The 16,897-nt window shown below is 37.9% G+C and overlaps 2 protein-coding genes across 3 annotated transcripts in view; one reads left to right on the top strand and one right to left on the bottom strand.

The window, feature by feature from the left end:
- The window catches only part of adissp (adipose secreted signaling protein), a 200,473-nt gene that overhangs the window by 661 nt on the left and 182,915 nt on the right, over positions 1 to 16,897 (top strand). The gene's annotated exons all lie outside the window — the stretch shown is intronic.
- LOC117386331 (RNA-binding protein with multiple splicing-like) overlaps positions 1 to 16,897 on the bottom strand; it is a 66,073-nt gene that overhangs the window by 15,544 nt on the left and 33,632 nt on the right. For both annotated transcript variants that reach the window (XM_033983676.2, XM_055229032.1), the window contains exons 4-7: positions 14,586 to 14,648; positions 9,001 to 9,151; positions 6,793 to 6,920; positions 3,538 to 3,607 (exon numbers count right to left, since the gene is read on the bottom strand). In XM_033983676.2, the coding sequence (XP_033839567.1) occupies positions 3,545 to 3,607; positions 6,793 to 6,920; positions 9,001 to 9,151; positions 14,586 to 14,648 (405 nt within the window). In that variant the 3' untranslated portion in view covers positions 3,538 to 3,544. The remainder of the gene's footprint in view (positions 1 to 3,537; positions 3,608 to 6,792; positions 6,921 to 9,000; positions 9,152 to 14,585; positions 14,649 to 16,897) is intronic.

The following is a 16,897-nucleotide window of genomic DNA, read 5'->3' as shown; positions in this document are numbered from 1 at the left end:
GGTTTTGAGATCACATGATGTCCAAAAACAATAAATTTCAGATTGAAGATTCAGATATGAAATTCATCCCCCACAACAATATTAAAAAACAGGTTTTCTATTTTTATGCACCATTTTAACACTGCTCCAATAACATTTAAGGGTGAAGCGACACTTATTTTATAGCGGAACAATTAACACGTACTATATAAGTAGCAGACTAAATCCAAATTATGGGTATGTTCACACCTGCACACACACACCTACACACCCCTGCACACACCTACACACACCCACACACACCCCCACCCACCCCCCCACACACACACACACACCCACACAGGGTTTTCATTCCTTTTGGGAACGTCGCCATAGTTACTACTAGTCTAACCTTACCTAACCCCTAATCATAACCTATTTTAACTCATGTCTGAACTTTAAACCACGTTATACCAAAAGAAAAATTCAATTCTGTCAACTGAACAAAAGTTTTAGAGTGAAGACGTTTCAACACTCGTTTTTCAGTTTAAAACATGTTGATCTAACAAAATGGATTTACACTATGAATACCTTATTTTTGTCCCTGTAATAATAATATTAAAAATAATACATTTAATTAAGTGACTTTGAAAACACTCAACGACACAACGTACAGAAAAAGTTGAAAGCATAAAAATAGGTTAATAAAAATGCACAAAAAACAATACAAGCCTAGAACTGATTAAACCAGGTCTATGTCAAGACTAACAGTGGGCTTAAACCAGGATCAAAATGTGAACGCACAATTAATCTAATATGCAATGTACAAAAGGTTAAAGCAGAACAGCTGGAAACTTTTCTTAGACGAGGAAGAGTAAAAGACAGAACTTCTATAAAGGCTAACATTATACACAAGACAATAGTGAGTGACCTATAGAGAGGCATGAAGCAATGAAAGACATTCACAACAGCTGATATGTTATTTTAAGTAGCATACATGTTATAGCAAAATGGCACTAGTGTTAGCACTGTTCCAAGTATCTACACAGGGGCAGAGTATGTAGTAAGATGTAGTAGTAGTACACTTTAGTAATACTTGACAAAAGGTGGGCTTCAAGTGATTGGTTGAAGCCTAAAACATCTTAGCAGAATGAAAATATTAAAACTTATTAAAAAACAAACAAACAAAAAAACCTTGTGAAAAAGGTTGTGTGACTAAAAGAGAATTAATATTTAGAAATAAATTATTTTTAGAAACATGATTGTAAAATAGTTCCATAAAATAATCACTAACTATAAACAAATTTAAAGCCAATAAACTAATTTAAAGCCAAAAAATATAATCAAATAAAAATGTGTGTTTTTCGTGTGTGTGTGGGTGTGTGTGTGTGTTTTGTTTTGGTTTTTTGTTTTCATTTTGGTTGTGTCTATTGCACTGAAAAATATCCTTACTCTGAGCGGGCTTGCATCTCCACAAACCTGACTCTTAAAGGAAGGCCCCAACATGCATGTTACCATGGAAATGCTGTTCCTTTGACTATAATGTCTCACAGTATGACATAAAACATATCTATTTTCACAGAGAATGTTCTGAACTCTGGTTTTAACTTTCTATTTCTGTGGAACTATGCATCACATCACATGCCATCTCCAAAAAGTTACATAATACACATTTAAACCAATACAAGGTAACATAAGTGTGCACTAGATTGCTGTAAGGGGGCAGTTTAAGTTCAAAGTCTTATTTTAAGAACATTACAATTGGCCCAGAAACATCAACATTACACTGTTTCCTATCCATAAACAAAACCATATATCAAGAACGCATCAAAACTACAACAGCGTTAGACGAGCTAGTATTAATTCTTCAAAAATATCCAACACCGGCCCTGTCTACGGACCCAGATATATTAAAAAGTGCTTTACAAGTCTCTTATGAGTTAAAGCACGATTGCAGACACTAGCAGCTGGTTAAGAAGAACAAGGAGCTGAATGAGCCATAGTGGCAGGTGCACACGACTAAGCCTTAAGTGGCCCCCGGAGCATTCTGGGTAATGACTGCCACTGAACCAGGTCTAAAAAGGTTCAGCAGACCTTGGTTGAACGTGCTGCATATAACCTCTATCAAGCATTTCAACGGCGCTCCTATTAGCATTACATTTGCTGAGCTCTACCTTGTTACTAAAACATAGGGGCTTGTTGCATATTCCGTTTGACTCTTTTACCTTTGATGCCGAGCGAGGATCAAACTTGAGTATTCGTCACGTTTGGAGGAGATAACTGTGCTTTTACCTGTAAGACTAATTTGTTCAGAAATGTGCGGTCAACTTGCAATTAAAATTTCCCCTGCTAAATTAGTATCTGAGTGAGGAGAATGTATTTTTTCAAAAGTATAAGTAGGGTTACAATATAGGCAAGCAGACTATGACAGAATTTAATGTATGAGTTAGCATTAGCCACCACAAAAAATAAGATAAATATCGTATTTTCAGGAATATAAGTTGCGCTGGAGTATAAGTCGCACCAGCCAAAAAATGCACAATAATGAAGAAAAAAACATATTTCACATATAAATTGCATCTGAGTATAAGTCACACCCCCACCCCCAACTAATAGTCCGGAAAATGCGGTATATAGTTTTGGCAACTAATTGTACTGTCTCTGTAATGTAAGAGTATACTTCGAAAGCTTTAGCATTAGTGGTCTGGAAGATATTTTGCATGTAAGCCAACAGCTAAGTTCCAGATATGTCTTATTAAGTCTAAAACCGGCCTCCTGCTGGTGCCCAGAGTCTGGACTAAACATGGGGAATCAGCATTTCAGTTTTATGCAGCTAAAACCTGCAACAGTCTTCCTGAAGATAAAAGACAGGCCTCTACTTTGACCATGTTTAAATCCAGGCTCAAAACTGTCCTGTTTATCTGTGCATATGACTGAAAGGTTTTTCTGCACTCTTCTCTTTTAATATTAATTTTGTGATGATTATTTATTTATGTTGCGATTTTAATGTCTTTCTCATTCTCTAAAGCACTTTTAATTACTTTGTGTACGAATTGTGCTATACAAATAAACTTGCCTTACCTTGCCTAATTGGTAACATAAATATCACCCAAATTGTCTCAGTCCGGGAGTCGTGCAGTTATTAAAATTTAAGAGAGAATGTAATTTCAACATTAAATAGTAGTACTTTATTTGATATTACCTTGCGGCCTTATATATATGTAATCCCTCAGTCATCCAGGCATATGTGGTTTTATACTTGTTCTAATCCAGCTCAAGATTATTCTTAAGCAAATCAGGAAAGGTTCATTTCTGTCCTGTTAATGTGACTTTTTTAGAACTGATACTTGTTCAAATGAATATCTAGTTTTGATACGAGTTTTAGAATCAATTCATATCTGATTTCTGACCCTATAAAGTACACAAAACTGCACTAGTCTTTGTTCAGCTTGAGATCACATGTCGCACCATATGACTGCTCGTACATTTGTTTGGACACGGGACGTACCATGTTTATGTGATGTGCCATAACAGTTATCAGAGTATTTTATGTATATCATGTGTGGGGGTTGTACTCACACAGACTTCAGCAGAACTGCCTGGTCTTCCATCCCTGAGGAGTCCCATCTGCAGGAGGGAGCCAGCGGATCTGAGCACACACACAGACATACACACACATGGTCAGATGTACACGTGGAACTGCAGCACGCAAACTACAGCTTTTGTTAAAGAGGAACTACAGTACGTATGCATTGCTTTGCTTGAAATGTCCCACAGACAGCATTTAACTTAACTCCATGACAAGTAGATCAGATTACAGGTCAGATTACGGGTCAGATCTGTGGAGAAGCAAGCCCGATCGTGGTAGGAATGCACGTTTTCCAAGGTTTTCAAGGTTTTTTAGCAGTAAAAATAATGTCAGATAGGCATTTTAAGACCATACCACAAAACATTCCTAACAAAGCAACAATAACATCTCCATGGAGACAAGCAGGTGGCAAAACAACCACCATAAAAATTACATAATACACCTTTAACTGCAGAATTTGTACTTTAGAGAGGTCACTATATCAAAATTTTGTGTTACGATTTTTGTAATAACATTATTTATTTATTTATTTTTAGTTCTTACCATTATATTGTGACCTGAAAAATCCATTCATCTATCTGCGAGCTATTCCTAAAAGAGCTAGACTGGTGCTGGAGGACAACAGACGGCCACATTATGGTGAACTATGAACGAACTGTAATAAATGTACCAGAACTGACAATAAAATAAAAGTGATATATTCTTACAATGTATTATGTCCATATGCATCTCTATTGACTCCAGCCGTTTGAAGAGCTCCCTAGAATGCCATGCTTAATGCTATTACCAGATAAAAGCCATGATTAGCATATTGGCTAATGGGGAGCGCAGGACACTTTTATAGATTTTTCCCCTTTACATTGGGTCTACATTCAAGCTTACGAATACTTGCTTGACATTACTTGAAAAGGGTAAACTTAGATTAGTTAGATTAGATTTTGTAGAGTTAGATTTTGTCATAAAATTATAATTGTAATACTCGACTTTCAGATGTATTCATTTTGTGGAACGCCAATTTAAAAAGTGCACTGTGTAATTTTAAGGTCCCATATTAGGCTATTTTCTGATTTATGTTATTATGTTGTTTTCTCATCTTACGAGGTCCTATATTACGCAAAATCTTCTCTTGTGAGCTTTACGCCATGGTCACACGTTTGCGTAATCCTTTATTATTAGTCTGTCTACATCTCCAAAGCTCAAAACACCCTGCTCCACCTTGTGATGTCATGTGGTAATACAGGAAGTGCCCCACTGTCACTGTGTTGTTAAACTCTATACACCGTCACTAGAATCATTTGGATGATTTCAGGAATTGCCAACGTCTACTGAACAAAATGTAAAAGGTAGCTGTTAACTTGAAAACTACCACTTCATGACATCACAAGGTGGAACAGACCATTTTGAGCTGAGGATTTGAGGATTACGCAGACATGTGTGAATGAAACAAAGCACAACTCCAGGTTTATTTTGCAGGAGGTAACAACATCTTGCCATGGTGTAAAAAAAACTCACAAGAGTAGATTTTGCGTAATATGGGACTTTTAAGGTTAATGCTATACTGTAAATCCAGGCAATGCTATAACATCACCATGGAGACAAGTAGAAATCTTGCAAAGTGCACCTTTAAAATGTTTGTGATAGCTGTGACTAAACGTTACTTAAGTACACTGACATTATATTGAGACAAATGAATAGCTGTACCGTGGTCACGTGCTCGGTTGTTAGATTGACATTTAAACGATGGGATGTTGAAAGTGTTTGTTTTTTCTTACATGAAGTAGCTACGTGTACAAGCTTCACATCTCTCTAAAAAATGCCAACTAGACACTTTCAGCACATTTACATTCTGACATCATCTGAGCTCCTGACTTAGCTTTGGGCCCTTTGTGCTTAAATAACTCTATATGAAAGATATGGAAATACAAAAGATCAAAGAAGAACTATCCAAAAATGAAATCTCCTTTTGAGGCTAGAAATACTTTGGGCCTGGAATAAGTTAAGGATCGATAAAAGCTTGAAAACCTATCGGCAAAACAAAAATGTGAAACCGTAGAACAAACGCTTTGTGAGAGGAGATCGATGATGAACTCTTGATGTGAGCTCACAGAGGAGCAGGGGCAGATTACACAGCCTCTATATAACGAGCAGCGCAGTGTGAGCTTTAATTAATGATGCTGTAATAATAATGCCAGCTTTCACACATGATTTTGCGAGGTGCGATGTCCGGTAATTGGAAAAAAGTCACGAAGAAAAATCATTAATTTGAGGGTTGTGTATTGTTGATGAAAATAGTGGCTTTATCTTTATGGAATATTTTGAAAGAATACTTCATGCTGTACTTCTATGACAGATTAAGTAAATATTCTAAGTATTATCAGTAAATAGTTAGAATATTTATTGATAATATAATATCATCACAGCAGCCTGTGATGATATTACCTAAATATGAAACAGAGAGTATGTAAATAGGTGTGTAAATATATGTACATTTTGTAATTTTTTGTGTTGTTGGTGTGTCTCCATTGAGTTCATATTGCTTGGCCTGGAATGTTCCACAGTGGGGAATAAAATCTGTCTACAAGTAAGTGGTACCACCAGGCAAAATTACTGCCAGGTTAGATCTGCGGAGGTGCGCGTCCCTTCACAGTAAGAATTAAACAATGTAATAGCAACATAATTAATTAAAAAAATATTTGGTAGAAACTTTTAATGAAAATGAGCATTCAAACTAAAGATGTAATTTATGTAATTTTATACAAATTTAAAAAAAAAACAAAAAAAACAATCAAGATATAATTTTTTTCAGTATTTCCCTTTGGGGTGATATGGTAATAAAAATTGAATCGTGAGCGCATCCCTGTAACAATCTCCTTTTTTGATAAAATTCACAAATTTGATCTTGAGTGCAGCTCTATGCATATCCACGCCTCCTATAGGTCAGTCTCAGCAATGCTCTGAGTGACAGGTGGCTTTAGCCAATTGCACAAACATGTTAATGTCTTCAGAAAAAGCAGATGACTTCAGTTACCTCTACAAGGCAATATAAATATACTACGTTTAGATGAATCATGATAAAATCAAAATTATGATCTGGCTCAAAGACAATTGTGATTTTTTGTCTTATCGCCCATGCCATCTCCCTCCCGTAGTGACTTGTTCATGGTGCTGTGAGCTGTGACTGCAGACACACAGGTGGTACAGGTGGTGCAGGTGGCTGGGTGCTCTGGGCCTTTGGGTGCTTTTACCTGGGCGTGGAGCGAGGAGGGGTAGGTGAAAGCAGGAGGGAGAGCCGGCGACAGCTCGGCCGGGTACAGCGGGTATGACGCCCACACGTCTGGGCTGCTGGGATAGAGAGCGGGCACTGTGAGCTCATCTGTGGAAAGAACAAGAAGAGGAGGAGTGCGGTGAGGAGGGGCGAAGGGCGGGTGGGTGCTGGCAGAGGTGAGACATGGGTGACAATAATCTGAACTAGCTTCCTCGTGCCAACCTTGAGAGGAAGAAAACCAAGTGTGATGTTTTACCAGTGAGTGCAAGGAAGGGTGACAAAGGCCAGTGCTATAAAGTGAGCTCCAAAGAAGACATATTATGCTTTTTCTGGCATTTAGAAATAAGCTACAAGTGCCACAAAGCTGCAGATGTAAAGTAGCAATAGATAAATCTGATACAGTTCATGTCTTTTTTTTTTAAGATACATAGATTTGTACATGGTCCCTGACAAATACAGAATAAACTAAACTAACTAAAGCAAAGATATGCTATGTTTAATAGAAAACTTGATAATAGAATCTGGTCTATTGACTTCCTGTTCAAAACTGCAGAACAGATTATTCACTGTTAGCCCCGCCTCTTCCTAGATTAGCATTTCACTGTAGCAAGCAACGGAATTCATTTTCATGTATTTATTTTTGAGGAACTGCTACATTTTAAACCAGTGTATGACCCTGAGTCTACATTTTTCAAACAATTGTACAAAGTTGTGAACAGGGATAGGTGGTAGGTGAAAATGGGCATTTTCTGAGCACTCAAACCTCAAATGCAGGACAATATTTTAACATGCATGAATCAACTCTGAGTAATATAATGATGTGGGAAAAGTCAAAGGCTTGTGAAAGGTTTGCATAACTTTAAACTGTAGAAAACAAATCAGATAATGGTCCAATTTTGACAAACATTTCCCTGTGCTGCCCTGCGTCGCCTGGTAACTACTTATCCTAGCCAGATCAGAAAAATGCCCGATTTGAACACGCCTTATCAGGAAATGACAGCAATTTCTCTCCTTCAGATTACGTCATGCTTTCATTAATGGCTTCCTTCCATGCTCCCATAGTACGTACACCCTGCTGTCTGCCAATAAGAAAGCACACACACACACGTACGTACACACACACACATCCCAGATAAGAGCCATGTGGTCATTGCAATGGAATGCACTACCACAGCTGGCCTATGTTCAACCATCAATGGCTGATTCCTGTTAAACACTTAATCACTTGAAAAATGTTTAACTTAATGGGAGAAAGGTACAAGGCTGCATTCGCAAAAAATCACTTACAGGCCTAGACAAAATATAAATCATTAACCTAGGTCCAATAATGTAAACTTGTGTGATCCTTTTGCACTGAAAAAAGAAGGTTGTGGGCACTTGGTTTTTAAAAATACGATTATTATAACTATTTTCTCTGTTTTAAATGTGTAAATGGTCTAGTTGAGCATTGAGATCATTTGAAAATGGATGAAACTCATCCAAAGCCCAAATAAGATAAAAATTAACACTGCAGTTGAAATATCCACTATATTTTAACAAATTCAGCTGAAAACCATTTGCCTCCTAACTAGAATCTATGGCCATCATTGTCATACGCAGCTAAATTGGCGTTTACAATAATAAAAATGATTCAGCTATGCTCCAATACTGTAAACTAGCAATAACCCAGAGTGTATGAGTTACTATTAATACAATCATGATTCTCTGATGGGGAACCACTTTTTATAGGCCCCGTCTTCAGATTAATTTCGGGACACAGCAGGAAGACGAAAATAAAGCCAAACAGGTCTAAAAACTAAAATCATAAAAAACCCCGGGGTCCCAAAGTGCATGTGATGGGTTAGACTACTAATTTTTTTGGTGAAGTTTATAATTTACTTGGATGGGCAAAACCTGTGTAAATTACACAATAGTTCTGATTAGATGAATGGAAAAAAATCTACATCTTTATTTTGTTTATTGGAGGTTTAAACTGTCAACTTTTACACAAATTGTTCCTGTCTTTTACATGGATTTTTCAAATTCAGCCACTAGTTCCTGTATTTTTTCCACTTCACTGATAAAGCTATGATGAAGTTAACCACAGCCACAGTTCCAGTATCCTATCAAACCAAGTAATAATTAGAAAGACATTAAACCTCTCTTATGCACTTTAAAGGCAGTATCTGTAGCACTGAAGGTTACTCACATGGATCTCTGCTGATGAACTGTGGCCCGGGGCTCTGCTGGGATGGAGGGGGGTTCGGAGTGCCAACCAGCTTGTTCTTGGCCATTTTGGTGTTGGCCTTGGCGAACTCCAACCGCAGTGTTTGGGGTATTTCTGGATCAAATCGGACGCCCTACGATCAAAGCAAAAGGAGCACAAGTGGTCAGAGGGAAAAATGGCTTCCTACAAAAGGCTTTCAGCATAGTTTTACAAAGCTGATCAAAGCTAGTAGTAGAGCAGGCTATTAACTGTGCAAAACCACAGGAATGGCTATAAAATCATCGCTATTTACTTTCTCAAAATTTACTTTCAAAGCATTTCCAAGTACAACGTCATAACTTTTTACGGTGTGAGTTACTGACTGCTAACACATTTCGCAAAAAAAAACTACTCATCAAATCTAGTTATTTACAAGCTTGAGCTACTCCAAGCTGGTTTCTTGGAAGATTGCTTAAAGACAACCCTTGGAAATGACTGTAAGAGAAATTAGGGTTCACCACATGACCACTCTTAATAAGGTTAAACATTAGTTTGGCAATGCTTTGCTATGGAAAGACTAACCTCATAAAGAATTGTTTTTTCTCTTTACCACTCTACTAATGACGCTATATATAATGACAGACCTCACATGCTGTTTAAAGGTGAGGTAGGCTTTTTTACTCTGCTACAGTCTTGCCTATAAGCTCTGCCATGGCCGTTCTGCCCACATGCTGATAAAATGTTTTGGGTCTGGCAACAATTTTGACTCACCGAGAATAACCTGGGAAAAAAATGACTTTGTTAAGAAATCGCCAGCTCATCTTTAAGTGTCAAAGAATACCAGGAAGTTGACAAAATGGCTGCACATTCTTGACTCATTTGTAGATTTTGTTTATTTATTTATTTTATTTTTTTTTAAAGATGATCAAAATCTTGATACTGTAAAAACAAAAACAATAAAAAAATATAGGGAAAATTGACATGTTAAGGAGAGTTTTATAATGGTCTAAATCAGAACTAATATAAGAACCCAGGGAAGAATTAAAAATATGGTTATTATTTTAATTATATATTATAATTAAATGTTATTGTCAGATATTATTGTCACATAAATAGGACAGAATAAGAAATGTTCTGAATAGTTTAGAATGGTCTCTATGGAACTATTTCAACACTATTATTATTATTATTATTATTATTATTACTATTACTATTATTATTATTATTATTATTACTATTATTATTATCATTTGTTTTATTTTTGTTTATAGTATTGAAATTGGTATTGATTATCATTAATTATTGAGCCTTAGAACTGAAATCAAATTTGAAATTGTATAGTGAGAAGACATATATTTTTGCTATAATCAATTCACAGTGGATTAGCAAGTTATTCTTGCTCATATTTATATAATGACTGATGCCACGCGCAAATGAAAATCAGAACAAACTTGGCATGATGTCACTGTGCGCTCTGGGTAGTGGGCCAAAAGGGTCGGTCTACAATACTTACTGAACTCTGTAACTGTAATTTAATCTCAAACATGTCTGGCAGGAGCTACAGTGAGAAGTGTTCAAACCAATCCATAAACACTAGTGCGGTGTTGGGATGCTGCTGCTGGATGACTTCGGACATACCGGGGTCCATATTAAACATGGCAAATGCATTCTCCAATAGGCTGTGTTTACATTACACCATTACAGTATGTGTGTGTTTTAATAATTTATTTAATAGTGATTTTGTACTATATAACCAGTTGTTTTTACTTTAATACTTGTTTGCTCAAGCACACGGATGACCCACATTGTCTACTCTGCAACAAACAAACAGTTCTCAGAATATTAGTTAATTGGTACGTTTAGCTTGCAGCATTGAAAAATATCATTAGACATTTTTAGTGAGTTCATTTTACTTCTTATAATCTTGTTTGTCTTTCTTCCCCAGCCCTCGTTACACACATTCAATTGAAGAAACACAAGCGGTGCAGGGGCAACTAGTTTGAGAAATTGTGATATCTAAGTTTTTTGATAGTGATTCGCCAATCTGATACTGGTTTTGGATATCTCTGGTGATACTGAGCAGTTTTTCTGGATCAGATAATAAGGGTACAGCCTATATCCTGGTTTGGCATATAAATTAATGTAATAACACTATTTACTGGTCCTAGTCGGCCCAGAAAGTCTCATAATGTTGTATACATATTTTTTTAATTTATACAAGCTGTTTGGTACTTACGTGAGAGATAATTAACAGCTACATAACACATTTGGATCAGTCTGTATCGGTCTTATTTTATTTTAGTTTTAACGTCTCTACATCAGTTAATATCGGCTACAGATGCATTGGATCCCTAGTTTTGAAAGATCATTTTGGCATAAATGTCATAAAAAAAGAACGTGCAATAGTAATAATTGTTAGTATACCATTAGCAAAGATATTTAGATGATACTTGGAGTGGCAAAGAAAGATCAAGGGGAACACAACTGTAATGAGTAACCACCACATAGTTTGTTTAGTAGTTTACTTTCTCTTGATATTACGAAATTAGACACATGTGGCACCAATATGACCAATATACTAAACTACATCACAAACACAAAGACAGAAAATGAAAACTATCAAAGTATTTGTTTGACCAAGCCTCATAAGTAACACAGCGAAGACTAATTTCACCAGCCCCACAAACAGCCTCTTATTAACCTCCTTTGATTGTCTATAAAACTCAAAGGGTCGGATCAATGGAAGGGGGGGAGTGTTGAAGTTCTCCGCAGTAAAAATCTCGCCTGGATACTGCAGACTGGAGCAGAGCGGAGCCAAACCGACGCGGCATAGGTCTTTTCATGAAGGAAGAGGAATTAACTAGGATATAAGGGCTCAGGGCTCTCCCAGCCTCTGCCATACTGAGTCTAATAATGAGGAGCAGTTTGAACAGCTTTCACAACATCACATCTTCACCTTGATTCATGTGATCCTTTTAAGTTCTTATAATTTTAATGATCACATAGAACTGTATGTAAGACTTACTTAAAGCTGCACTGTGTAATTTTTCTGGAGGAGTGTTGCCACCTGCTCGGCTTCACAGTGATGACATGGCTTTTTCTAATCTTTATGGTATTAAATATAACCATGTGGCATTTATTCGATTGCAGGTGCATTTAGTGCATTCTTACAGAGAGTGGGGTCACCTATCCACAGATCTGACCTATGCTGTACTGTGGAACATCCCAGCATCTCTATCGCGACATGAAGGTGGTTACATGGAGCACCTTTAACTTACTTATTGTGATGGTTAGCTTTTATTTGCTAGTTGTTGCGACAAAGTAGGGCAGTGTAATTAAGAAAATTTTAATCAAATCATGATCCAACTGTTTCAAATTGTCGGTAATAATCCATTTTGAATCTTCTGAGCCTTAAAAGCCTCATTTAGGAATACTATGTTTATGAAATTTAGCTTTGTAGGCATTTTTCTTTGCTAACGTATATGCTAGCTCTGCAAAAATAGTGGATCGCAGAATCGTGGGAATTTCTATTTTCTATTTCCAATTTTTTGTCTTGATCCTGAAAATGATCATTAGTCAGTTGCTTAATATGATACTTTTATGGCTCAATGTACAAAGCTTTCACCCTGCTACTAGAAGATTACTGGTTTCAAACAAGGTAGGATCAAATTCATTCTTCTGTTATTTGGTTTGTCAATTTATAAGAGCTGTATTTCAACTATTAATTGTTGCAGATTCGAGACTGACCGATATGGATTTTTTCTTGACCGACGCTGATGCCGATTGTTTATAATCCAGAGCAACCAATGGCAGATAAGCTCTGCCGATATTTTTGTACCGATACATAAATGTACATCCATGATTCTTTTCTCAGATGATTTACTACAAACTCCCCCCAAGCCTCTTTTTACTATAGACCTTTAAGAGAGCAGTGCATCACATTTACTGCAGTTGTCCCTTCATAATAAGTGTTAAAATAAAGCTTTGTGTGTATGTTCTAGGCAGAAAATCGACCAAAATACAATATCGGGCTGTGCTGGAGATTTGAAGTTGATAGGTAATACGCTAAAAAGCCCAAATATCTGCCCCATATGTTGGCCAAACGATATATATGGGTCTCTCTATTAGGGGCTTTACTCTTGAATTAAATAATACTTGTAATCCAGGTCAGATAAGCTTTGCCATTACTGTAGGATCCATACGCATTGACATCGCACTTTCTTGTTACCGCTCCTATAGTTGAGCTTTTCTTGCCTTCCCCCTACTCTGATATGCAGATAGATGTTTGCAAATTCCGCCTCATCTCCATATGACCTCGGGGGACCAAGCTACTCCCCCAAAAACAAGCCCAATTCTCATTCCCACCAAGCCATTCTCAGCGAACAGTCTCACTATTGTTGCCACATAATCAGATGATAATATTTCAGTTTTTGTTTTTTTTCTAACTTCCTTTGTTTCTCCTTTGAAGCACACAAATACAAAACATCTAAGAAGTTGACCGACTACTAGAAGTTGTCACACTTTGGAGTTGTGATAAAACAGCATCTTATTTAGTGACAGCAACTTCAGTTAAAAGCAATGTGGGTGGTAAATCTAGACATTAAACAAGCAATGATAAATATAGAACTGTGTGAAGAAAGAAGAATATATCCCTATGAGGTCTACTGGTGTTTTGACTCATCTAGGAAGCAGTGAAATAAAGGAGATTAAAATTAAACCCTAGATCAATATCTTCTTTCCCTACGCAGAGGAAGAGCTAATTTTCCTGTGTAGAAACTTGGTGACCTTGTAGGATGTATGGGGGAGTGTCAAGGAAAAAGTCTTTTGTTTTACGATACAAAAAGTACTTACAGTTTTGAACAAGCTTTTCAAAGTAACCATTTTTTCCCATGGATTTGTGCAAAATTACCTGTCCCTGCACAGATATATCGTACAAGCAGGTCTCAACGTCAAAAGTCTGCTGTGTACTGCATCTTTAAAAAGCATTTCAGGAAGTGGATGAGGAAGTGCACTGTTAGCTATTGTTATAAAACAACAGAATACAAAAATTTATGCTATGTTATTTATGCTCCTTGGACCTCGTTGGACAATGGAACAACGCCAGAGTCATCCATGCTGAAAGCAAGAAATACCACCACTGGATCAGAGAGGCTATAGTGATCCGCAAACGAGGTCCAAGGAGCATAAATCGTGACGAGGGAGCGTACACCTTATCGCACACATGGGATGCTGACCTGGAGAAGGTGTCAGACAGTAGGGGGCGTTAGCTTTCCCTAATGTCTGGCAAAACCTACAAGAGACGTCACTATACCATCACGTGACACAAAATTTTGATATTATTCCACGCCTACTACTGTATGTTGTACTTGGAAATGCTTTCTATTTGCCAATTTTAAACCATCATCATCCTATATAGATATTATTGTTATTTGCAATTATTTTTGGTAACATAATCATGACACAATATCATTCCACGCCTACTATATTGTACTGGGAAATGCTTTCTCCTTCGTCCTAAACAGAATCCAGTGATCTCCAGATATGCGCAGTTGCTGAGCTTGTAGATGTGGAGAGGGCATGACACTTACGTTCAAGGCATTCTTAGCAGCCTCCGCCTCTGATCGACTGTCAAAGCTGACAAACCCCACCGGCTAGGGAGACAAAAAGACAGCACAAAAGACAAGAAAATGTGGTTAACGGCACAATACTGAGTCGGCACTTCTGTCTATGAAATACAAGCACATGCACTTGGGTTTATTATTTTATTCTTCCTGTCCATCGTCTCTTGTTTACGCTATGAGAAAAGAGGAGGAGGAGAGGAGGAAAAGAGGGGGGGCGGGGAATGCTCACTGGACATTCGAATTTTACTAGCAGAGTTCATCGTTGTGCTCTCCTATGTCCAAATATGGGCAATAAGCAAGAGGGGGAAAGCATGTGAGGAGTAAGAGAGACAGACAGGAGAAAAGAGGCTCAAAAAGGAAAAGAAATGAAGAGGTAGAAGATGGTTTTAAGGGTTGTCTAATACACGCCTGTCAGTCAGTAATCCGGGCATATTGATTTAGTGGGTCGTGTTTCAAAACAAGTCCATTAGAGCAGCAGCAATAAATCAACTACGTCAGACCTGGGAACTGGAAAAGTACTCCAAATGTGTACTCAAGTCATAGTAAAATATTGTTTGAGTAGTATAAGTCCATTTTACTTCTTATCTAAACTACTACTACTTCATTATTCACCTCTGCACTGCTACTACTATTGCCAAGACCTAAGAATCCTGTTGGTTGCTACTAGTACTCCTACACCACATGCCCTAACTGTTGCTACCAACCACATATATATGGGAACAGGATTTGGCGACGGCGTGTTCTTAGGCAAAGGTAGAACCCAAGTCCATAAGATGAAATACTTCAAAATATACATGTAGGAAATGTACATAGAGAGTTGTTGGCATTAGGATTTGTTTTAGTTTGGTCCTGATTTACTCCTGATGTACACCTGATTTTCCTGATCCTGTTCCTGTCCTGTTCTAGTCCTGTTCTAGTCCTTCTTTAGTCCTTCTTTGGCCCTGCTTTGGCCCTGCTTTGGCCCTGCTTTGGCCCTGCTTTGGCCCTGCTTTGGCCCTGCTTTGGCCCTGCTTTGGCCCTGCTTTGGCTCTGCTTTAGTCCTGCTTTAGCCCTGCTTTAGTCCTGCTTTAGTCCTGCTTTAGTCCTGCTTTAGTCCTGCTTTAGTTCTGCTTTAGACCTGGTTTAGCATTGGTTTAGCCCTGGTTTAGTCCTGGTTTAACCCTGGTTTAGCCCTGGTTTAGCCCTGGTTTAGTCCTGGTTTAGCCCTGGTTTAGCCCTGGTTTAGTCCTGGTTTAGTCCTGGTTTAGTCCTGCTTTAGTCCTGGTTTAGCTCTGGTTTAGCCCTGGTTTAGCCCTGGTTTAGCCCTGGTTTAGTCCTGGTTTAGCTCTGGTTTAGCTCTGGTTTAGCCCTGGTTTAGCCCTGGTTTAGCCCTGGTTTAGTCCTGGTTTAGTCCTGGTTTAGTCCTGGTTTAGTCCTGGTTTAGCCCTGGTTTAGTCCTAGTTTAGCCCTGGTTTAGTGCTGGTTCAGTTCCTGGTTCAGTCCCAGGTTTCAATATATAAAATAAAAATGTGAATATATAAATCAGGTAAAACAAAGTTCAGTTATTTTTTACTTGCTGCTAAAACTTTTTGTTTTCAAACTTTGGTTGAACATAAAAAGACAACATATTATGCCGCAGTGCACGAGAGGAAAATTAATTCTCTAAACATGTTGCTCCCATGGGGTCATGCGCTGCCTGTGATCTGGAAAAGCATTGCCGGGTTATGGGAATTTTGTACAAGTGGAGGAGAAGAGGAAGAAGAGAAAGAGGGGGAGGAGGAGGGAGCAAAAACAACGAAGGGGTAAGTAAAGACGTCAGGAGTGTAACAGAATATAAATAGAAAGGCTGCGGCTCTTGCTATATAAGGAAATAACTGCAATGTTTGACTGAAAAAGAAGAGAGATCAATGGATTCTAGCAATAACTGTCACTCCTGTTCAAGTCTTCCACAGTATGGCACTTAATTTATTTATCGCCATGGAGACAAGCAGATAATGCCACCAGGCCAAGTTTCAGATCAGCACGCATGTTTTTCCATGTATTTTTGAACAGACACCTGTAACTGAATGAGTGCAAGATATAGGTTTAATGCCACACTGTGGAACATTCCAGACAAAGCAACGGCATCTCCATGGAGACAAGCAGGTGGCAGGCCCTCCACCAGAAAATTTACATAGATCTTTTCTTGTGAAGGGTCCTAACTGCTTCCACCAAGGTTCCACTCTATGGCATTTAACTTATCTATTACAATGAAGACAAGAAGGTAATGTGCCTGCTAAGTTACAGGTCAGATCTGTGGA

This window comes from Periophthalmus magnuspinnatus, chromosome 18, assembly GCF_009829125.3.
Source record: "Periophthalmus magnuspinnatus isolate fPerMag1 chromosome 18, fPerMag1.2.pri, whole genome shotgun sequence".
In the NCBI taxonomy this organism is placed as follows: Eukaryota; Metazoa; Chordata; class Actinopteri; order Gobiiformes; family Gobiidae; genus Periophthalmus; species Periophthalmus magnuspinnatus.
This window is presented reverse-complemented; position numbering and strand designations above follow the sequence as displayed.